Below are 23,884 nucleotides of genomic sequence, written 5' to 3'. Positions count from 1 at the left end.
GTCTTCTTCCTTTACATGCTCACATGTACTTGTGTGCACATACACATGTACATACACAACACACATACACAATATACACACACACACATACTTATGCATACACATCATTCACATGTTCACGCTTGCACACTGGAGCCCGTATCCAGCATGAATTCAGATGCTTTTCATTGGTTCCTGGTGAGAAGCCAGTGCTCACTCTGCTCACTGACACTCACTGAGGACCTGTGGAGTTTGGGAGGCTCTGTGCATGTGATGGTCTTCAGGGTTAGGATGATAAGATCCTTGCTTAGAGAGTATGGTTCTTACCCAGTTCCTGCTCTATGTGGAAATGCTGGGCCTTAATCTTTAGAGGCTAAGAGTATTGAGTGGCCCTTTTTAGGACAGAAGTCCTAAGTGTCATTTCATCAAATGGCCTGGGGTGGGCCAGGCATTGGGAGGATAAGGGTCATGAGCTTTGGTTTTAGCTCTTTTGCACTGAAGAGATAGGGCAGGAGTGCTAACCTCTTTTCCTTAGGGTGTCTCTTGGTTTTGCAGGCATAGCTGTGGTCTCAATACTTGCCTGGATAACCATGCAGGTTGGAGAATGCTTCTGCCTGGAGGCCTCCACCCTCCATCTTTTTGTGGCTCCATATTGTTCACTTTAGTGTTGGAATCATCCAGAGAGTGGCTTTGTCCCTACTTGGCTTACCAATCTTGTTGTCCGTGAGAATTTACCTTAACTTCATACTGCTCCTGGTGTCTTAGTTAGGGTTTTACTGCTGTGAACAGACACCATGACCAAGGCAACTCTTATAGGACAACATTTAATTGGGGCTGGCTTACAGGTTCAGAGATTCAGTTCATTATCATCAAGGTGGGAACATGGCAGCATCCAGGCAGGTGCAGAGGAGCTGAGAGTTCTACATCTTCATCTTCAGGGTTCTCCTGACTTCATTCAGTCCCCGTATGCAGCTTTCTTTCAGCATCCTCAGTGGACACAGTGCCTAGGCCCTGCTTAGAGCACTCTTGGCCTTTTCTGCCCCAGGCCTTTATGAATTCCTGCCTTGGGCTGGTTTGAGCTTGTTAGGAAAGGGCTGCAGGTGATTGTCTAGTTGCCTCTGATGGGCAGACAGCTAACTCTCAAGTCTAGTGACAGTGTCACAGCCTCCTGGCAGTCTTAGTATTGACCATTGTCCTTCCCTGCCTAGGTCATCATTAGGGGCTCCGAGGCCTGTCATGTTACCTCTTCCTATCCTGATACCAAAGCAGATGTGTGTTGCTCTTATACCACTAAGTCTCATACCTGCAGTCCACAGCTTGAGTAGGCTTGAGGATGGGAATAGGTTGCTTCCAGACACCTTCCCCATATTGAACTGAGCTAGGACAGAATTCTCCTGCCTTAAGGCCGGCAAAGGGTAGCCACTTTGGACCTTGAAGGGCTCTGGGGTAGGGTGCTTCCTGCTTTTGAGACTCACTGTCCTGCATGTCTCAGTCTGTTCAGAGTGAGGACACTTCCTTTGCCTCCTGAGATGAGAGAGGTTAGGAAGTAGCAAGGTTTAGCTGGAAGACAGTGCCTGGGTAGAGCTGGAGATCGGGCTTCCCCCTCTGTGGGGTGGGCGGTTTGAGCCCTAGTCACGTGAGTCTTGACGCCTGAGAGATCTCGAGGAGGATAGGGCACATCCCATGGAAGTCCGACTCCTAGCTCTGTGTGTGTGCGTGTGTGCCTGTCTGTGTGTGTAATGTTTGCATTGTTTGTTTTCTTCCACATCTGAGATTAGTCTGACTCCTAGCTCTCTCTGTGTGTGTGTGTGTGTGTGTGTGTGTGTGTGTGTGTGTGTGCCTGTCTGTGTGTGTAATGTTTGCATTGTTTGTTTTCTTCCACATCTGAGATTACTAGTGCCCAGCACTGGCCCCTATACACATCAGTGTGGAAACCTGGGGGACATACAAGGTGATACTTCTCTGGAGGCCCATGGATTCATGAATATGGAAGTTTATCTTAAACTGTTAAAACATAGCCCATGTCCATATTTAATACCATGGCCGTCTAGGGCTAAAGGCAGAGGGACCCTGGCAGTATGCCTAGCCACAGCCAGTATGTGGTGAAGCAGCCAGACCCATCTTTGCAGTCAGCACTTGCTCCTTTAGAGGAATGGCAGCTCTTTTTTTTTTTTTTTTATTGAAAGTTTCTCCACAGAGGGGGGTTAAAAGCCTTCCAAATGCCATTTTAATTATGGATTAAGGTGTTGTGGATCTTTGGAGCCCCTCAGGTATCCTAGGCATCAGACTAAGAACACCTACCCAATAGAGGTGATAGGCCCTGAGAACCTGGCTGTCTTAATGCTGGCTTGGCATCAACCAGGTCTCAGCAGCATGGTCAGAAGTGCTCTGGGCTCGTGACTTTCCCATCCAGGGTGTTGTTGGAAGAGGTAGTGAGTGTAGTGCATCCTGTTAGTTACCCAGCCACTGCAGAGGTGGCCTGGTAAGCTCAGACAGTGTCTGTGGCTCCCTGAGCACCTGTCAGACACTTCTATCGAAGTGTCTTTTCCTTGTGGTTCCTGCTCCTGCCCTTGCTGGCCACGATTGGTGCCTCTTCCACAGGGGTTAGGCTCGGTACACCCTGCAGACTTGTGTGGTCTTAGCTGCATCCTCTTTGCTTTCCTTCTTCCATTCCATAATGGCTTCTCTTCCTCTCTCAGCGGATGGGGTCAGCCTCTTAGCCCAGCCATCTGAGAGGAGTGCTGTGAGTGGGACACACTGGGGCTGTCTCGTTTGGAACATGGAAGACTCAGTTTAACTCTGCCCAGTAGTTCAGTGTGTTGGCTTTGGAGATGAGCCTGTTTTTGTTGCTCTACCCATGACTACCTTTGCTGTGTATATCTCTGAGATTCTTGGAAGGTTCAGGTACAGGGTACTTGTTCTACCCAAATGGTTAAGGAGGACCCCCCCCTCCCCATCCACACTATAATACCTGTTCTGTAGGTCTGACTCAGTCTCTGCACAGATCCCAGACGCACAGTTCGCTGACAAATTGTTTAGACTCTAGATTGAGATTTGTGACTGACAAAGGTCTGTTTAGGGCTGCACTCTTCTGAGAAGAGCAGGCCCAGGCTCTACTTGTGAGGAGCAGTGCTGGACCTATGGGGATGTAGAGCATCTGGGATGTGGTGGCAATCTTTAGTTCTGGAGGTGACCAGAGCAGGTGAGTGTGCTGTTAGGTAGGGCCTTCATCATGGATATGTTGACCTCAGGCATCTCTCATCTGCTTATGGGTAAAGTAGAAGCTGCTAACTTGGCTTGGGCTGTGTCCTGGGAAGCTCTGGCCCACCTGTCCTTGTCGTGGGGACCTGTGGTGGAGTGGGCAAATCTACATAGAGGGGAGGGTCCTACAACTCGGGTTTATTCTCAGTTTCTGTGGGGCAGCCCATCTGGGTTATACTGGGTGGTCCTCTGTTTACATGATCAGAAAGGTATATAATGAGAATTTTGTTTCTTGATTGCCTGAGAATTTTTATTAAAGCATTTCTAATACCATTAATATTAAAGGAGCTAAATTGAAAGAATAGATCAGCAATACAAATAAGCAGTTACTGTAATTGGGAAAATACTAATGATTTAATTTGCATATGTGGCAGAAGCATTTTTTTTATGACTGCCTTGATAATAAAAGACAGGCTGAGTAGCACAAATGCAAGCAAATGAAGAAATCCATTAATTCTCCTATTCATTTAAAAAATGGTACTCCCGGCTTTTACAGTGACAGTTTAATAATTAGGGTGCCTAATTTTAATCTGTTCCGTGGGTGCACACCCTGCCTAGCTTGGGCAGCCAGCTGCCAGTGGTGGGATTCTGTGCTCAGGCTGAAAGAGCACAGGAAACTGGGGCCCTAGTACTGAAGCCACAGTGATACCCTTGGCAGTCTGATTGCCATTGATGTGGAGCATGCTGTGGTTAGTGAGCTGGTCTTCATGCTGGACAACATGTGGTGATTTGTAGTACTCAGGGTTGAGTCTGTTGGTGGGTTCTCATCTCTAGGCGTTTTTTGACCCATTCTTCCCCAAAGTGATGTGGATGTCTGGGTTGTCATAGCAAGCGGTGCTTGTGGCACTGGTGGGTTGAAGCCAGGCTGTTGAGCATCCAGCAGTACACAGGAAAGCCCCGCTACTTAGCTACTTCCAAATGTGGCTAGTACTGGTCCAGAAGCCCTGATAGCAAAGGACACTGCAGTTGAGGAGCATGGGTCTGCTGAGCAGAGAGACTAAACCACTTGGGGACAGGTTACACACATCATTTCTAGTTTGGGAGTGAGGAAGTGAGGTCAAAGCTCTCATTTGTATGCTTTGCATTTGGACGAAGTGTACCTTTATCCTTCCCTTTTCTGTTTTTATTTCTGTCTTTTTAAGCTTTGAAGAATGGGTCTAGAGCCTCTAGAATTTAGTTTCTTGCAGAGTGGTCAGATAGTCAGAGATAACAAAGAGGTGTATTTGTGTGGTAGTAACTACAGATGAAAGGAGACTGCTCAACTGTGGTGCATCTTTAGAATATGCAAAACAATGCACTGGAGTCCTTGGCTTTCCCTGAAGCTCTCAGGCTGCACATTTCCATTGCAGGGAGGGAGAGAGGCAGGCAGGGGGTGGCATATCACACTTCTGTGACATGACATGCTTCTCCCATGTCCAGGTGACAGTTCAGTTTCCATTGATCTTGTACACATCCTGAGGTGTGTGTTACGTGTTGACTACTGTCTGATACTGGTTGTCTTACCAGTAGCTGGTACATGAACGTGTCTTCGCCCTCTGCATCCTACTGGTTCATGAAATTGCCAGTCCCTGTGCACTGAGAAGTTTTCGTGAGTGTCTTTCCTTGTTCTCTGAAGTGGGATTTAGAGGCTAAGAGGGCAGGCAGCATGGCTCTGAAGGGAGGGGTATGGAACAAAGCCACATAACCAAGCAATTTGGCAATTTATTAGATTTGTATGTGCACATGGCTTTTTAAAATTAAAAAGTGTGAAACTTGGCTCTAACCATTTGCAGGTATTCTGTTCAGTAGCATCAATTCCCAGTCGCAACCAACTGCAGAATAGTCTCAGATCTCAAACTATATGTGCTGTGGTAGGGTTGAAAGGTGGGTGACTTTTATAAAATGCATGTTAGTTCCATGGCGAACAAACATTTGCTCATTCCAAAAAACCCAAACAAACAGAAACCCCAAACAGCAGCAGCAAAATCCGATGGACTGAGACCAGTGTTTGTCCATGGTGTGTATTGTACAAGTGGTGTGACAGACACTCTAAGAGGTAGTCATATAGTGGGAGTATGTGATGTGTAACAGTAGTTTATATTTCATATTTAGCATTAATGATACATGACATACTGTATAATTGCAAAGTCGCTCGGTGTCTGCATGTGTATGACTGACTGGAGACTTCCGGGTACTAAGACCCATGGGTCACCGCAGAGCTTGCGCCTCTTCTCAGTTACTGCTTGTGAACGTGGTCCAAACCTCCAAACCTGATTAGGTTGTCTGCCTTCTTTCTCTATGTGAATCAAACTCAGCTCTTGGCCTTGGCGCTCAGTGGTCAGAGGTTGTCCTCTCCTGGGTCATGCCTTCCTTTTTCATGCCTGTCTTGGTCTAGCAGGGAATCGGTGCTGGTCCTAGGGAGTGGATCAGTGACGCCTCACTGTACTCCTGACTGAAGCCTGTGGTCTGCATTGTCTTCTCCCTGCAGTTTCCATGTAGCCTGGACCTGAGGAATTGGCCTGCAGTTGTCTGGCATCCTCAGGGCCCCTGGGCGTGCCAGATCGTATTCACTGACACCATTATTGCTTTTCTCTGTGATGACCTGTGATGAAGCAGGTGCTGTTAGCTGGTCCCTAGGAGTCTTGGAGTTCCCAGTGCAGAGAACCATCACATGGCTCTGGAGATTGAGAGCCAGGGTCAGGGCCCACCCCAGCTGAGCCTAGCTCAGCCTGGTACTCTGTGGGACTTTTGGGGGATGGTACCCAGGTGGTGTGAAGATAAGAATGAGGGTTCCAGGCCATGAACTGGGAGGGCCACTAACCCAGAAGACCATTGACACAATCCTGGAGCAGGTGGCTTGAAGGCCAGGGTTCTAGCACCCCTCCAGGGATTCAGCTTTCTTGAACAGCGGTGATCTTATCTGGAGGACTAAGCTAGAACTACCTGTTGCAGAAGAGGTGAGCAGCTGGTAACCTCATGGGCAGGTGGGAGCTGAATGCATACACCTGCTCAGGTAGTATTTGAACTCTAATTTATTAATCACCAGCCTTAAGTGTCACCATGACTTTCTTAGTGTCTGGCAGGAGCGTGCTCATGAGCAGGCTCCCACACATATACCAGTCTGTAGTGGGACCATGTTAAGTCCTTCTTTTTCCAGGCTTGTCCTAAACTACTCTCATGCACCCTTGTATCCTTTAAATGATAAGTCTCAGTTAACCGCTCCTCATCTCTAGAGATTCCCGCCTCCTAGATTGAGCTCCTCTAATTTGTCCAGGGGAAGGATAGGCCTCCCTTCCACTCCTTGCACGCTTCCACTGTGGAGTTCATGGCTTTTGGCACTTCCCATCCGCGTGACTGTGGAGATTCCCTTGTGTGATGAGCGTGTTGGTGCAGCTCACCCCTCCTGGGAATGAAAGCGTGAACAGTGCGAATGGGGAGCTTGGGAGCTGGGTGCAGCTAGAGAGGTCTGCAGGGTTTGTTTCTGAAAGACTTTTGTGTCAGAGGCAGAATCATTTCAGCAAGAATAACACACACGCACCCTCACCGGGGTGAAAGGAGTACACACAGACGGAGCCTTGACGGAGCCTTGAATAGCTGTCCTGTAGGCCGCTCAAGAGAAGGGAGCTAGGACATGGCTCTCTAGCTGTGCCTCTCCGTGGAGTAGTCTTTTGGCACTCTCCAGGAATGTGTGTGCAGCATGGAGACAGTCTGCTGTGTGCACACCATTATTTGACTGTTCCTTAGTCTCTTTGTCCCCCATTCACAGCCCCTGTCTTGGAGGCCATTACTTCATTCCTATCTCTGTACTCTTGTCTCCTTTTCTAATGTGCCTTCGGTGTTCTTTTCTGCCCCTGACTGTGGTATCTGCTGGGTGCTGTCTTCCAGCAACACGGGTCCTGGAGCTGTCACACACAGCAGTGCCAGTGCTTTTCTGTGCCCAAGTTAGGAGAAGGTACAACTACACGGGCCCAGCCTGGTCCAGGTCTGTGTCCTGGCTGCAGGCCAAGGGGGCACTGGCTCTGCTAAGGAAAGAGACAGAGGGACAATTCTGGTATACTTTCCCTAGGATGAGTACTATCATCTGACACTGAGCCTTCTCTTCATTGGAAAACAAGACATTTTGCTGTCATAGAATGTTCATTTAAAATGAAAGGCCTTATGATTGTGACAGACACCAGGCAGTTGAGGTGGCGTGTAAAGGCAGCATCCTTTCTCTAGTCTCAACACAGGAGGAAGTCAGGTAGCACCATACCTCTGTCTACTGGGTGGGCCTCTTTCCTGGCCATGTTCCTGGGCAGGTCTGTGACGTCCCTGATGAATCACGTACCTTTTCCTCTCTGTATATGATTCCTGCCCTAGTAAGACTCTCTGCCAGTTCTGTCCCTTATCAGATGGCAACAGCAGAATGAAGGACATTGGACTGATGGGGGTATGGCCCTGTGTGGTTTGTGGGCTCTCCAGTAGAGACAGAGCAGGGACTGAGTTGCTCTCCCTTACTCAGGGAAGGGAGTGCACTGAGGGGGTGTGCAGCTCTCAGCAGAAGGCAGCCTTAGGTCCCAAACCTCATGGGAACTTGAGTAGGTGCCTGGAGGGTGTTAGTTGCTAATGCTGCACACATAGGGATTTTGTATTGATTGACTGTTCGCTTGATGTAGGGACATGGCATTTTAGTTAGCAGGTGGCATTGGGACCATGGTGGCTATGCTGTCCTTGTATCCAAATCATTCTCCTTCAGCACACAGAAGCCAGTACAGCAGGCATACTGGCTATGAGTCACTGGCGGGAACCCCAGTAGCACACTTTGTGTGCTTGCTTTTTGGTGTCTTGTTTTAATGTTTCTCTGATTTTTGAGTCTTGTTTTCTGTTATTTGAAGAGTATATTTCCCACCTCCTCTTATTGTTGTCGTCATCACCCCCCATCATCATCTTCCTCTTAATCTTCATCGTCACAGTCATTCCATTTTAGCAGCTGTCTTCCTTGTTCTCCTTTCTTTGGGATTTTTGTTGATGCCTTGTGGCTGACGACGTTGACACCCAGCCTAGTTTTGGGTTTCCTTGAGATGTTGTTCTGGTCTTTGTGTACACAGTCTAGGAACACTGTCAATCATTGTCCCCAGCATCTTGCTTCTCTGGCATGCCCCCCCTCCCCCATTGTCTTGTCTTAGTATTACTATTTTTTGCTTGGTCATTTTATTGGATGACAATGTAGTGGGTAGTTTTTGCTACACAGCTTTAAGTTCTCGAGTTGCAGGCATGCCACCTGCCCAGGATTTAGCTCAGATCCGCTGATAAACACACACACACACACACACACACACACACACACACACACACACACACACACACACCCCTCTACACACCTTAGTTGCCCAGTTATCTTTATTCTTAACTGAACACCTCTAAGTCTTTCCTCAACTTAGTTGTCGGTTACCTTCTGTGAAGCCACTTTCGGCTGCCCTTCCTTCCGTGGGCTGCTTTCCCTTTCCGCCTACATTTTAGAGGATCTCCTGAGTCTGTGCCTTCTCTCTCTTCCAAGTATCTTGATCTCCTCTCTCTGCCCTCTCCTCCACTGTGGGAGCTGAAAGTCCCACTTCTTTCTTTCTGCCCAGTCATTGGCCACTGGCATCTTAATTGATATATCAAAACCCAGTTGGAGGCAAGGAACTTGAGCGTCTGTAAATACAGATTCCCAATTAAATCAAATCATGAGAACCACTCCTCTACAACTTAGTGGTAAATTGTCTGTTCACATAAATCCAAGATGGATTCAAGTTCACACTTAAGTCACTGTCCCCACCTGGGCAGGGGGCATCTCCAGAGATGTTTGGGCTTTGTCCTCATCCATTCAGATCCTGTAAGCTGCCCCAGGTACCTCTGTTGGCGTAGTAAAATTCCACTTGAGAGCAGTCAACATATCCTTAAACAACTCAACTTGGAGATGAAAGTTTTGGAAAATGTTTGGCCAATAGGAATCATGCTTATGCAGTCTTACAGATGAGAGGTTGGATCCTGAATGAGTGAACTTCAAGCACGGGCAGCTCAGGGGGGAGCAGGCTGCCGACATGCGGGTACTCTAGGACCCTGACAGGAGCAGAGGAGGGTACTTTATGTGCAGGTTGGTAGAAGAGAGAGAACCAGCACCTGTTTCACAAGGGACCCTGGCAAAAACTATCTCCTGCCCTTGTTGGAGTGTGAATGTGCAGGTTCATTCAACCCTAAGCTCCACGGTGACCCACTGATGTGTAACCAGGGTCCGAGCCTCTCCACTCTCCCCATCTCCAGACACATTGTCCTGATTGTAGGGCAGTTGTATTCAGGTTGGTGGTGATAGAATGGAGTCTACCAGTGATGGTGTGTCCTGGATATGTGGCTGAATGATTGTGGGTACAGAGAAATCTGTGGATAGGCCCATGGTTTAAGGCACAGTGGCTACCTGCTGTGAGCATGTGGATTTCAAAGAAGAGAAGCCCACAGGATGAGGCTGCCTGTTGAGCTGTGGTGAGAAAAGAGAAACAGGTGATCTCATGCCTCTTGTGTGCCTGGCTGTCCTCATGCATCTGGAAAGTGCCATAGTACCCTGGAGAAGGCTAAGCACAGAAGCACAAAAACCAGAATGGATTTCCCACCCCCTGAAAAGGCTCTGGGGTCTTGGAGGCTCCAGAGTGTACTGAGAACTGCTGCTCACATGGTGTCTGTGTGGTTGGTGATGGGAATGCATCGTCACTGTTTTCTATCTGTGACACTAAGCCAGGCTTCTGTGCAGGTGGTTGGTACTGCCCCAAGTTACTAGTTCTGAGTACCTGCTTCTCTAGCAGGGCAGCACTGTGTTTGCTAGTCCTTTGAAGTGAACATCTTTGTGACTTCTGTTGTGTGATCAAACACAGTAGCCAAGGCAAGTTATGGAAGAAAGAGTTGATTTTGGCTTACACTTCCAGAGGGATAAGAGTCCATCATAGGGGGGAGGTTTAGCAGCAAGTAGCCGGCGTGGCAGCAGGAAAGGAAAGTTGAGAATTAACACAAACAACTGCATGCACAAAGCAGAGAGCAACCTGGACGTTGCACAGTTCTTTTAATGTCAAAGTTTGTTCCAAATGACATACGTCCTCCATCACTGCTGCACTGTGTAAACCTCCCCAACAGTGCCATCAACAGCTGGAGACTAAGTGTTCAAACGCCTGAGACTGTGGGGGAGAGTTCTCGTTCAAACCCAGATGAGGCTTTGAAGCCTCTTGGGATGCTGTGTGGGCCATTGGTAAGTCTTGAGTTTTCTTTGGGTGTTAAAGCCATCTGCCTGGGACTTGCTGACCATGTTGTTGTTGCAGTTTCAGTTTCAGTTTGGTATTAAATTATCCATAGGACCCTGTGCTAAAAAAATCTCAGCGTCCCTAAAATTTTTCTCTAAAATCATTCCATTTTTCACGTGAAGGAGACAAGTATCATTTTATCTGAATGTTTGAACCAGTTGGGCCTTTTTGTTTTTACCAAGAAGTTTATACATGTTGCAGGCCATGGGCCAGAATGTGGATCTTCATTCGTAACCCCAGTGTAGAGTAGCAGTAACTAGACAGGGCCATGGGGCTTTTGCAAAGGAATTATGACAGGCCCCGGGGATGCTGACAGGGCCTGCTGCCCATTGCTCATCAACATAGCCTTCAGCATCTGATCCCTGCACACTGGAGAGAATCATGCCCTTATAGAGGTATAAACCTCCCCTCCCCTTCCCTGCCCTGCCCTCCCCTCCCCTCCCTTCCCCTCTCCTCTCCTCTTTTTCAAGACAGGGCTTCTCTGTGTAGTCCTGTCTCTCCTGAACTTGTTTTATGCACCAGGCTGGTCTTGAACTCAGAGACCTGCCTGCCTCTGCCTTCTGAGTGCTGGATCAAAGGCGTCACCACTGCCACCCACCTGTGTAGTCTCTCTTAGCTTGTTCAGACTCGGCTTGTAGATTTGTGAAGTACTTCATATTTTATTCCTGTTAGAACACAGTGAAAGGGGATTTTATTACTTTCAAGTATGGAGTCTATTATGAAAGTAAACTATAAATGTGTCCCAACAAATTATGGGGAAAAATCTGTAGTCTTTCAGTGTGTGAGCCATCTATCATAAAATGACATGTTTATAAAACATAATTGCCAAACCTTACAGCTCATATTTTATTTGCTGAGGACAAGAGGGCGTACTAAAATGCTTACTGTAAAGTAAGAGAAATCACAGTAAGCACTTCATTTTTTTCTTACAATTTATTTAAATTTTAATAAAATTTAGATTAAGGTAAACATTTAATCAAAGCATTGATAGCATTTTATATGCATTTATTCTTTTTGACCATCCTGACTTTGGTCTGCCTTGTTATCTAGGTAGCTCTTTTCTGTAAGGTTTGTTTCAGGGAGAATGGCAGACGTCTTGTGCACATGGAGATTGTAGGAAGGTAGTGGCAAGCACTGTACAGTCAGCCATTTATCTGCGAGCTAGAGAGCCAGGTCAAAGGCACACACTGACAAGATAGGCAAGTGGGTATTGTTTTGGACTTCCAAGACAAAAGACGGTCTTTGAAGAACTGAGCCCCATCTCCCAACCTTTCATGGGGTTCCGTCTGTGTGAGAACACGACAGCTTGTTTGGGTCGTACGTTCCAGGCTTTGCCCTTGTGTGCCTTCACATAGATGGGGGCACTTATCAGTTCTTCACGTTCTTCCTCCTCTTTCCTTGAGATCCTACATTGCTCTCCAGGTTGTCCCAGGACTAAAGAGCAACATTATCCCTTTACAAGTCTTATATTCATGCTATTTTCTGGGTGAACCATGTGTGTCTGCCTGCTTCTGCTTAGCGCTGTGAAAGTGTGCTCTTTCTGTGGCTATGTGAAGGTACGGTTTTATTCTCGCTGCATAGTATTCTAGAATCTAGTTTTGGGCTATCAGAATATGCTGATAGGTCCTTGGTTTTTTTTTTTTTTTTTTTGTTCTTTTTTTCGGAGCTGGGGACCGAACCCAGGGCCTTGCGCTTCCTAGGCAAGCGCTCTACCACTGAGCTAAATCCCCAACCCCCTTGGTTTTTAATTTATGTTTTTTAGCTGGAGTCTCATGTAGCTTCCAAGTTACCATGTAGCACTGAGGGGCTTCTGGTCTTCTTGCTTCTGCCTCTGCAGTGCTCGGATTACAGGTCTGCTGTCATTCCCAGTTTATATAGTGCTGGAGATCAAATCTGCTGCTGTGTTCATGCTATGCTAGGCTAGCAGCTAGTCAGCCCAGCTACATCCCTGTTCGTTCTTCCCTGTCGTCTTCATGGGCAGGACTAGAGAACAGGGTGGGTGTGTCCTGGAAGGGCATTAGTGGGCAGATCGAGGACATATCATCAGGGTTTGTGTGTGCACTATTTCCTGTCACCCAGGGATCTGTTTCCTGGGTGCTTGGACCCTTCACACTTCGTGAGAGCTCTGGTTTTACCATGACTCACTAATGTAGGTACTTCTTTGTGTAGACATTTTAGACATTTTGTCCTGTTGTCGTTTTAATTGTTACTTTCCTGTTGTGATAGATGTAGAGCACCTGTTTGTGTTGACTGACTGCTTACAAACCTCTTTATAAATTCCTGTTCTTACCTTTTGCCCACCCCCACCCCTTAAATACGGGGTTGTTAGCTCTTGAGGTTTATAGGGATTGCTTTTGAGTTTTGGGTGTCAGTCTCTTGTTGAATGTCCTGCGACAGGCTGCTTCTGCCATGTTGCTGTCTTTTCTCTCTTCTGCTGCGTCTGGATAAATTGAAAATTTTCATTTTTTTCTTTTTCTTTTCTTTATTTTTTCTCATTTATTTATTTATCTTGCTTTATGGTCCATAGAGATTTCTCTGACTATATGAAAATACTGGTCTTTGTGATCTTTTGGACTGGATCTGTAACCCATCTCCTGTTTTCATGAAGTATTGCTAGACAGGGTATGACCTAATCATATTTCAAAAAGACGGAAACATTGGGATTTAGGGTAGGATCTTGGCTATTATCAGATGACCTTGCTTGTATTGGTTTCATTCTAGAATATTATGTTCCTTGGCTTGTCCGAACATTTAAATGTCAGCTTTATAATAAATCAATATATTAACTTTTTATGGTGATTGCCTAGACTACCAATTAATTGGGGAACATCGATGTCTGAACCATTGTTCAGATGGCCTTTGAATTTATATACATAGACTATTCTTCTATTATTTAAATCTTTTAATTTTATTTATATATAATTTTATATTTTCTAGTACAAGTTTTACATGTTTTTCATATTAGCCCTGGATATTTGCTGGTGGTGTCATAAATGTTACCTTTTCTCGGTGTTATTTTTATTGGTCCTTGGTGTGTACCCTCTGACTTCTCAGATTTGACTTAATGTAGACATTTTAATAGTTCTTTGTTGACTGTTATGGGTTTTCTCTGCACATGGTGTGAATGGCGATCTCACCCTTCCAGTTCTTCTCATGTCTTGCTGCTCTGGTGAGGGTTTCAAGATGGCATCCTTTGGCCCTGAGGACAGTAGCATGCCCTTCCTCCTGCTCAGGCCTGCTAGACTCCACACTCTGGTCACTCTTGCTGTCTGCTGCTCCTCCTCTGTCCACTGGGTGTGGTAAGGGACAGAACATACCCTCTTGGCTCACACCTCTTTTTGGTAGCTTCATAAAGATTTTTTAAGAGAAATTCTCCTAGAGATTTATAGGATTTATGTGATTTTTGCTGATTGTAAGTTTTTTGTTTTTTGTTTGGTTCTTTTTTTGTTTTTGTTTTTTTTTAACTCCATTTGAAGTCAAGCCAACTAGGATTTCAGAATTTCCAAGTTGCAGGAGGTAACCTGGTAACCCCAGCACACTAAGCCACAGTGTCACTTATTCTGTATGAAGCCAGAGTAGACACAGAAAGATATGTCTTTGTAGAAGTTCGTGTCTAGTGTCAGGCTGTACTTAGGATGGCCATTCCTGTTGTTGTCCTGAAGGTGCTTATAAATCAGAATTACTCATCATGGCTGGCTCTTACCGACTTGGTCTTTCATTTGTGTGGTGCCTGGAGCGCCCTGAGCCGATGGGCCTGCACACTCACTGTCTTCTGACCTACCTTGGTCTGTCTGGTCCCAGAGATCTGTGCCAAATGGCTTCTGGACCTGGCTCCCCAGTCTTCTCCTTTCAAGTCATCTTCAGTGCCCCACCCCTCTGCCCCATCATTTGCAGTGGCACTGGGGACGGACTGTCTTTTGGCTAAGCAGAAACTCCAGAGGCTGGTGTGTGACTTAATGGAAGCAATCCCCAGCTAGCTTGAGCTGTCCCAGCAGCCTGTTAGCACCCCATCAGATTCTGCCCTGATCAGGACCGTGGGCTCCATCTCTGTCAGGGAAGGTGAGCCCTTTTGAAAGCTCTTTGTTTGTAACATAACTCCAGTTACATGGCGCTGAGGCTAATTTTCACCATGCCTTTGGCAGTACATCAGAAAACAACAGCAACAATGACAACCTTAAGGCAGCAAACAGTGATAACGGGGTACGGATGAACCTGCATGCAGCAGTTCACAGGCAGATTTCAGGCATCGCAGTGTGTGGGAAGGAGATGGAGATGGAGTGGGAATGGCAGCCTGTCCTTGATGCTGCAGTTGTTGAGCTCTTGCCTTGGGTTTGCTGCTGTTTTTGTTGCTCTGTATTTGTGTCTGATTCCACAACATAAGAGCTTTTCTTTAGCAGAAGCCTATGTGGAAACTACAAGAATCTTAAATTTAAAATTACCTTTATAGATATTTTTCCTACTGAATCTGTTTGTTTGTTTATTGAGAAGGGGTCACACTGTGTAGCTCAGGCTGTCCTGGAACTGGCTCTGCAGACCAGACTGTCCTTGAACTCATGGAGCTCTCCCTCCTAAATGCTGGGATTGAAGGAAAGCACCGCTGGGATCAGCCATGATTCTTACTTCTTACTCTACACATACGAGAAAGATAAGCTGTTTAGACCCATCAGAATGGCTTGGAAGCCAGCTCTCCTACAGAGAAAGAGGTGCAGCCACGCCTTAAAGTGATGCATGGACAGCTCTGGAGAGGGGTGGGGACACAGAACACTGAGAAGAGAAGCACAGTGGAGAATGGATACTTGTCCACTCATGAGGATGTTTGTCATGTGTAGAACTTTTCAAACTACTTCTGAGTGTATGAGAACGCAACCAGGAAATGCATTGTACATTGTAGGAGCCCGATTTCTCACTGTTGGAGAAAGGCATTAAATATGAGGAAAAGGTGACTGGCCAAAACCTTGCAGTGATTGGCTTGGGACCTGAGGGGTCAACATTGACTTGATGTAAACAAATGCTTGACAAAAAAGATGGAAACTTGTCCGTAAAGCACATGTGGCCAACTTAATGGAGTTCCAGGGTACAGAGCTGAAGCCAGAGTAAGCAAGCGTTGGATTATTAGCATGCAGCCCAGAGGAATATGCACCCATCTCCACTAATGGATGACCAAATGCAAAGATGAGAGTCCCCTGCACTGAATTGTAGCTAACAGATACATAAGAGAAGGAATCCAAGTGCCTTCATCAGTCATACCCTACAATGGCAGGAGTTTTCAGATGTGTCCCTCTGAGGGATCTGGGACCCAGAGTATGTACCCTGCTGTGAGCCTGTCCTCTCACCCAGCTGACATTTAGGTCCTTCAAGGTGTTTGTTAATTTCATTCCAGTTCCTGGCATAAAGCAACCTGTGATACTCTCCTTTGTCCTTTCCCTGTCTGTCATCCCCTTGCTCTTCTTCATATCGTGAATTCAGTTTTCATCCTCATCAGTCTGGCTGAACTTTGGCCAGTCATGCTCACTTCTCTGTTGCCTTCCTTTGCTTCTGTCCCTAAAAGGGGCTCCTTGTAGTCCAGGCCTGAGGCCCCAGTCTTCCCCTTCAGCCTCCTGAATGTCTGGGTTACATACAGGAGTGCTCTACCACCTTAATTTTATGTTTTAAATTGAACTGATTTCTACTCTTTGCTCTTGCCTTTTTGTTGTTTATTTGGAGTTTACTTTGTTTTTGTTTTAATTTCTTTTTAAATATTTTATTTATATGAGTACATTGTAACTGTCTTCAGACACACCAGAAGAGGGCATCAGATCCCATTACAGATGGTTGTGAGCCATGTGGTTGCTGGGAATTGAACTCAGGACCTCTGGAAGAGCAGCCAGCCCTCCTAACGGCTGAGCCGTCTCTGCAGCCCTTGTTTTAATTTCTTAAAGTGAAGCCTACCGACACTGTAACAAGATTGTCTTTTCTAACACCCTCTGGGCATTGCATATCTTGATATCTTGTGTCTCCATTTTTATTCACTGCAAAGTGCCTTCTAATTTTCCTCATTTGTGAGATGTTGCTGTTTGAGCCAGGGTTCCATGTAGCCCAGACTCCTTATGTGTCGAGGATGACCTTGAACTGCTGATTCTCCTGCCTCCACTTATCAATGGACTTAGCAGCTGGGACTGCAGCTGTGTGCACTGAAGAGCATTATTTAGTTTACAAATGCTTTGGCTTCCCTCCTCTCCCCTGCCCTCTTCCCCCCTTTCTCTTTTTTCTTTTTTTCTAGACAGGGTTCTGCTATGTAGCCCTACCTGTCCTGGAACTCACTCTGTAGATCATGTTGGTCTCAAACTCCGTGATCCACCTCCCTCTGCCAAGTGCTGAAATTAAAGGGGTGCACTAACCACTACTTGCCAAATTTTTGGCTTTTACAGATAACTTTCTGCCTTAATTCTGTTTTAGTAAAATAAGTTTATTTAGTTTTTGACTTGTGGCCTTTTAAGCTTAATGGTACTTTGTTTTATGGGCCTGAAGGTGTCTTTCTTAGTGCCTACTCTGTGTGGTAAAGGACAATGAAAAAAGTGCACCTGCTGTTTTTGCACAGTGTTGTGTAAATGTCACTGAGTCGCGCGCGCGCGCGCGCGCGCGCGCGTGTGTGTGTGTGTGTGTGTGTGTGTGTGTGTGTGTGTGTGTGTGTGTGTATGTGTTTTCTACCCTGCTAGTTTTCTGTTTGCTGTTGTGCCAGTCCCTGAGAACAAGCATGGAGCTCTCAGCTGTAATGGTAGATGTGCCCATTTCCTTCATGCTTTTCTTAGTTTTGCTTCTCGTGGGAAACATGGTTTTTATTTACTCTTCAACTGACTGATCTCTCTGCCATTAGGAACTGGGCCTCTCGTCTTGTGTGATAACTTGATTCTAAAGTTTATTTGGCTAGATGCTAATGTCACCTTCACAGCTTGCTCTTGTTTAATGTTTGTGTGTTGGCTTCTTTTGTCACTGTTGTAAACAAATGCTTGACAGAGACAAGTGAGAGCCTAGGATTTCTGAGGGTTCAGTTGATCGTGGTGGGGAGGGTATGGTAGAGCAGAGCAAGTCAAGTCCTAGTGGGCTAGGAGGTAGAGAAAGATGGGTTGCTGGTGTTGGGCTGGCGATTCCATTCCTCTCATTCTCTGGGCCCCTCAGCTTATGGGGTGGTGCTTTCACTGAGTGCTCGGCTGCTCACAGGAAGGCCTCACAGACAAGACACACTAGGGAAGTTCCTCATCTCTTGAGTGGTTCTGAATGGAGTCAGTTGGATAGTGGAGCATAATCTACAGGGTTTGTGTGATGGATCTTTCCCCATCTGTAGTTTATTTGTAATTTCACAGTTAGGTGCAACTCTGGGAAAGAATATATTGTGTAGTCTTGCCATCACTGACATTGCATAAGTATTACATAGGCTGAGATGGCCACCACAATGTCACACGATCATCCTCTTCAATGGGATCACTGCTGTATTTGCTGTATGTGGTCTGTTGTTGACTTGAAAGTCATTATGTGGCATGTGCCTAGACTAAAAATGTGTTCTTATAGGTAGCACATTGCTGGACCTCTGTTGCTTGACAAACGCTGATATTACATAAATAAGTGACCATCTCTGTCTCTAGACGGTTTCCAGTCCCACCTCATGGTGGTTCTTTCTATCTGGTATAAAAGAAAACACTCTATTAGCACATCTGACAAGCGCTACCCTTAGTGGAGACAATTTGACAAGGTCATCAAGGTACAGGTGAGAGTAGGCTCAGTTGTCCATGATTCCCAAATTTAGAAGCATTTTCTCTTCATACTGTTATTTAAATTGTTGTCACAGTTTTAAAATCTTATAGTTCTGCATTATTAGACTTTTCGGTTAGGACTATTGAGGGTCTTTTTTGAGCTGTGGTAATGTTTTCCTTTTATTGTGCATTTCCGTAGTGTGTTGCTGATGAACCTCATCCTTCCCCTATGCCCTGATATTTTAGTTTTCATTTTTGGCAAGTGTGTGTCTTCCCAGAACATTGTATTGTGCCACAACAAAAACTCCTGGGTTCTGTTACAAGAAGGGGCTCATCTCCATCAGTGCTTCTTAGACAGCTTGCTGGAAGCCTTGGGTGGGAGCTGCAATCCTGGGAAGCTGACATATACCCTGTAGGAAGGGACAGTGGCTTGGGCGGCCCTTTGGTCTGGGGGCTGTCCTATGAAGGCTGTCCTATGAGGGTAAATGCAGCAGACTTCATCCAGGCCTGCCAGTAGGTGTTCCAGAACCCTAGGAGGCCACCTCAGAACACAATGCCTGGGTTAGAAGAAGAAAGCTTTTTAGAAGTTTGGCTAGAATGGTCATCAGGAAAAGTGAGGCTACATCAAGGCTCACAAGTGCAGTAGTGGAGAGCTGACTGTTTAAAGCTGACTTAAATGGCATTAGGACCACAATGAAGAATACTGATTGCACTGGCTGGTGTTGTGTGTCAACTTGATACAAGCTAGAGTTGTCAGAGAGAAAGGAGCCTCAGTTGAGGAAATGCCTCCATGAGATCTAACTGTAAGGCATTTTCTCAGCTAGTGGTCCAGCCCAGTATGGGTGGTGCCATCCTCGGGCTGGTGGTCCTGGGTTCTATAAAAACAAGTCATGAGGAGCAAGCCAGTGAGCAGCACCCTCCATGGCCTCTGCATCAGCTCCTGCCTCAGGTTCCTGCCCTGCTTGAGTTCCTGTCCCGACTTCCTTTGATGATGTATTATGATCTGGAAGTATAAGCCAAATAAATCCTTTTCTCCCCAACTTGCTTTTTGGTCATGGTGTTTTGCTGCAACCATAAAAACCTGACTAAGACAATGATACTTTGGAAGATCTCATCAGTCATGTGCAGAATGTACCAGAGAGGCTGCCTGGGAATGCAGAATAAACAACAGATGTGTCTGAGGCAAGAGGGGTTGGATCTATGGCGAGAGTCCAGCCAGCAGTATAGAATCTCTCAAGAAGCCAGAATGAATTGAATAAAAATAATCAAAAGTGACTGAGCATTCTTCCAGAGCAGGAAGAGGGAGGCACATTCAAAGGGTCTTGCTGTGATCAAAATCAATCAAGAGACACGCAGTGGCACATTGTCTGACAATATTTTTAAGTTTCCAGACTAAGAAAAGACAAAGTAGCATGTAGGCAGAAGAAAATGAGAGTCAGCTATCCCGAGCCCCAGACGTTACATAGACAGGAACTCTGGAGGGTGGCGTTAGGATATTCCATGGTGCCAAGGAAACAGTGTTCCAGGGCGGATGGTTGTGTCCTGAGACAAGCTGTGTGCAGGATGGATGCAGAGTTGCACGAGAGTCACAGGGTTTGCAGGATTGTGCCACCTGCATTCCTTTCAGGGAGTGGTGTCCTGACCGAGAGCAGTACAGGTTCTGGATCTGAGGATAAAAGTCGTGGTGTCATTGGGTGCAGATCAGCTGACATAAAGGCGAGGGCCACAGAGTTGCAGGCAATAGTGTAAAGCTGGAAACTACCTTGAACAACCCACCATTCCAGAGCAGCCTTTGACATGGCCATCTGATTAGTTGCAAGTGGCTGGGGAATATAGTGCACTTGCTTAAATAAAGCAGTTTAGGCTGTGATGGTGGTGGATGCCTTTAATCCCAGCACTCAAGGCAGGCCAGTCTCTTTGAGTTCAGGACCAGCTTGGTGTAAATTATGAGACAGTCTCAAAACAAACAAAAAAAAAAGACAAAAAAAAAAAAAGCAAACGACAAAAGGACTCATCACATTCTTAGAGATGAAATAGATACCTCAGCAGGCACTGGAGCCACAGTCAGGTAGTCCTGGAGTGACGTGGGCTTGTCTGAAGTGACTGCGTCGTGGAAACTGGAGAATCTATTCAACCCATGGGTCTCATATTATCAGGGCTTTTGATGGTGCCTTGAAACCTGCAGTCTTCCAAAACCTTGTATAGGTCAGGGAATCCTCCAAAAGATTTACCAAGTGATGCAGAGTGACCTTGGAGAGCGGCTGCCCTGGGTAGGATGTTATTTGGTTCTATGGATAAAAGGCAGAGAAAGATGACAACAGGGGAGATCTGAGTTTGAATGTTGCTAAGCACCTGCCTCTTTGGAAGGGCTACCCCAGGTAGCTTCGAGATCTTCTGCATGGTTATGCATTCCTTAAAAACCTGGAAAAGTGTAGTTATAAAGTTGGGCACATGGGGGATAATTTATGGCACTTAAGTGGGGGAGCAGAATTTGGACTCAATTTTATGGTGGCAGCTGTGTGCGGAGAAGTCTGGATGGGCACTTCTCAATGAGAAGGGAGGGCAGGGCACTGGAATTTATTTCTGTGTATTTCAGCAAGTGTAGTGCAGGTTGGGATATCCACGTCACTGGCAGGATTCTGCTATACTACTTCCTCCCAAAAGCTGATGGTGGGGAAGTTTCTGGAAGGGTGGTTGATATCTCTAAATCAGACTTTCAACTGAGGTTGATTTTGGCCCCCCTGAGACACTTCTGACTATCTTGATGGGGGATGCTGCTGGCATCTTGTTGGGCAGAGGTCAGGGACACTGCTGGCTATCTTGTCATGAGTGTAACAGCTCTACAGCCCAGCCACTAGGTCACTGTTCTATGATGTCAGCAGTGCAGCAGTGAAGAGGAACACTGGTGTCAGATGTTTTGTTTTTTTCCTCACGTGATTTACAACAAACTTCAGTGGTTTGTGTTGCAAAATGGCTTAGTATGAATTGCCTTTTCCAATTCCTGGGTTTGTAAAGAAAGAGTAGAGTAAAAACCATGGCCTATTTCCTTTGTCAGGCATGGTGGTGTTCACATCCCAACTGAGGGCTCCTTTCTTCTTTGACGGTGCAGGTTCATCTCTGCAAGGCCAGGTGACAACTTCTGCTCTTCTTGTGGATTACTTGGTTTACAAGACGCTGCCAGTGGGACTTCGAGTTTGCGCAGCTGGGACCCGGGCCTCCTCAGTTTTGTACCTGCATGTTCTCGTGGGAATTTGGAGCGTGTTGGAGCCACTGTTTACCTGGACATCTTGAGCCATTTCGAACTTAAGGCACTGACGCTGCTAGCAATGAGCTCCCAAAGCCATCCAGGTAAGGCCTGCACCTCCCTTCAGTTATGAGCATTCTTTTCTACAGATGTGTTGCTGCTGTCCCTGCAGCCTGCTTGTTCTGTTTCAGATTTTGCTTTCCTGTGGCAGTTGCTGTAGGTTTGCAGCATCAGCAAGCGCTCAGTATCTGTGTGTTCTTGTCTTTTGGTTCAAGGGGCTGATGTAGAGTTCCCAGGGATTCAGAGGATGCCCTGGCTTTGTCTGCCCAACCCAATGGCAGGGAGTTGCTTTGATGCCAGGAAAAAGACTTGTTTTTGAGTAGGCTATGGATAATAGGTAACTTGCAGAGCGAGAGTCTTGTCAGGGTAAGTGAGGAACAGTGCTGCTGTGATGACCCTGGGTGGGATGGAACCTTGGTTCTATGCAGCCTTTCCAGTGTCCTTGGTTTGCTTTCTTTGGTGCCATGTTAAGCATTTCACATGCCTTTCTGCTTGTCAACAGCCTATTTGGAACTGCTGGGACAAAGGACTCATACAGGGTCACAGAGCCAGAAGGGTAGAGCAGAGAGACTGCATGCTTGGGCCTTAGCAAATACATATGGGACTTGGCCTTAGAAAGTAGCAACGCATGAACCAGGTTAAATGTCGGGAGCCCTGCCTGGCCCACCTTAAGGTGAGGGTCTCCTGTAGAACCCTTGGCTGTTTTGGGCTACTTCTAGTGCATTGTGTAGTCGCTAAGGCTTTAGGTGTAGGAACTGTCTTGAGCACACACAGGAGGCTGGACAGATGCTAGGATGGATGCTTGAGGAATTGTCAGGCTGCTTGCCTGCCTCTGAGCCTGCTCCATTGGAGCAGAGGTTTTGGGTCGAGGCCATTTCCTCTAGGACTGCCTGAAACAGAGTGGTCACACATACTTCTCTGGGGCATCATTGCTTAATCTGAGAGTTTCAGAAGGCAGAGCTCTAGGGTTTATTTAGGTAGGAGGGTTTTATTGATTTAGTTGTTCATGTATTGATTGTTGTAAAGAAATGGTTTATGGTTGATTGCAGGGAAAGTTAAGCTGTGTAGACTGAAATGTTTACAGTAGATACTGATGATGTAGTTATGTCCTCCTCTGCAGTGAGATGGACACGTGTGTCTTCCCCATGACAACATGCAGAGACACTGGGCCCATATCTGTATGTGAAGGCGTGTGGTAGAGATTTTCTGTTAGTGTAATGTGAATATTTTGGATGCCAGTGTGCACATAAGCCCAACATTCCTCTGACAGTTTGTGTGCCGTTGTGATTAAGGCAGTGTTCATGATAGCTCCATGTTGACATTGCACAATGACTATAATATATCATGAACAGTACTACAAGTCTCCTCTCCTCTGATAACTTCTGAGATGCTAAAGCTGGGCCATCAGACACACAGGTTTAAAATGTCTTCAGGGTGTCTGTGGAACAGAATGTTGTCTGACTGAACTTCGTAATTGCAGTGTGTAAGGAGGCGTAGTTTCTTACCTTTTCACCACTTCAGTGCTTGGAAGAAACTGTTTTATTTCTGCTAGCGTGCTGGAAAAAATGACTATGTTCTTTTTGCTTTTTAAATGGTGTACATTCTCTGTGACCTGACACAGATGCAATCAGATCTTGTGCATGCTACCCAGGCATTTAAGGAAAGCATGTTCTCATTATTATGTTGTTGGTCTGAAGAAGTCTGCAAGTATATCTTAGACCGTATTTAAAATTCTCCCACATGCGAGACCTAGTTATGTTCAGGAATATCTGTACCTTCTCTCTACATGTTACATATCTATTAACTCAGTTGAGTTTTTAGGTCAGGATGACCTCTACTCTTTGCTTGATTTCTGAGGAAAGTATAATTTTCTATTGTAGTTAAAATTTTGGTATAGTCTTTTAACATTATTAATCATTTTTCCTCTATATATTTCAATATTTTCCTCTAGTGCTTAATGAAAAATTAATGACTATTCTTTTGGTTAATGAGGTCTCTTACCAGAGCACATTGTTTATTTTGTTCTGTAAAATACTTGCCTGTTTTTGGCTAATGGGTCTTGTCCTATCTACTTATCTTTGAGTTTTCCCAGCCATCTTCTTCAAGCTTTATCCTCATAAATGGGGACAGCTGGATTCTGACTTTTCTCCCCCAGCTTCTTTGCTCTTTGCATGGGAAATTTTACTCATTATTCTGTCTGTCTGTCTGTCTTTTTCTCTGTCTGTCCGTCTCTCCGTCCCTACCTTCCTGCTTTCTTTGATTTGTTGAGTATCAGACTTGGGGCTCCTTGCATATCAGGCAAATGCTCCACTGCTGAGCTGCACCCCTAT

The 23,884-nt window shown here is 46.0% G+C and overlaps 1 protein-coding gene across 9 annotated transcripts in view; it reads left to right on the top strand.

The window, feature by feature from the left end:
• Hdac4 (histone deacetylase 4) overlaps positions 1–23,884 on the top strand; it is a 250,023-nt gene that overhangs the window by 14,692 nt on the left and 211,447 nt on the right. For all 9 annotated transcript variants that reach the window (XM_063267463.1, XM_063267465.1, XM_006245443.4 and 6 more), the window contains one exon: positions 21,360–21,598. In XM_063267463.1, the coding sequence (XP_063123533.1) occupies positions 21,577–21,598 (22 nt within the window). In that variant the 5' untranslated portion in view covers positions 21,360–21,576. Of the gene's footprint in view, positions 1–21,359; positions 21,599–23,884 lie in introns of those variants that run through there.

Source organism: Rattus norvegicus, chromosome 9 (genome assembly GCF_036323735.1).
Source record: "Rattus norvegicus strain BN/NHsdMcwi chromosome 9, GRCr8, whole genome shotgun sequence".
Taxonomy (NCBI): Eukaryota; Metazoa; Chordata; class Mammalia; order Rodentia; family Muridae; genus Rattus; species Rattus norvegicus.
Note: the sequence above shows the minus strand (reverse complement) of the source record. Positions and strands in the feature narration are given on the sequence as shown.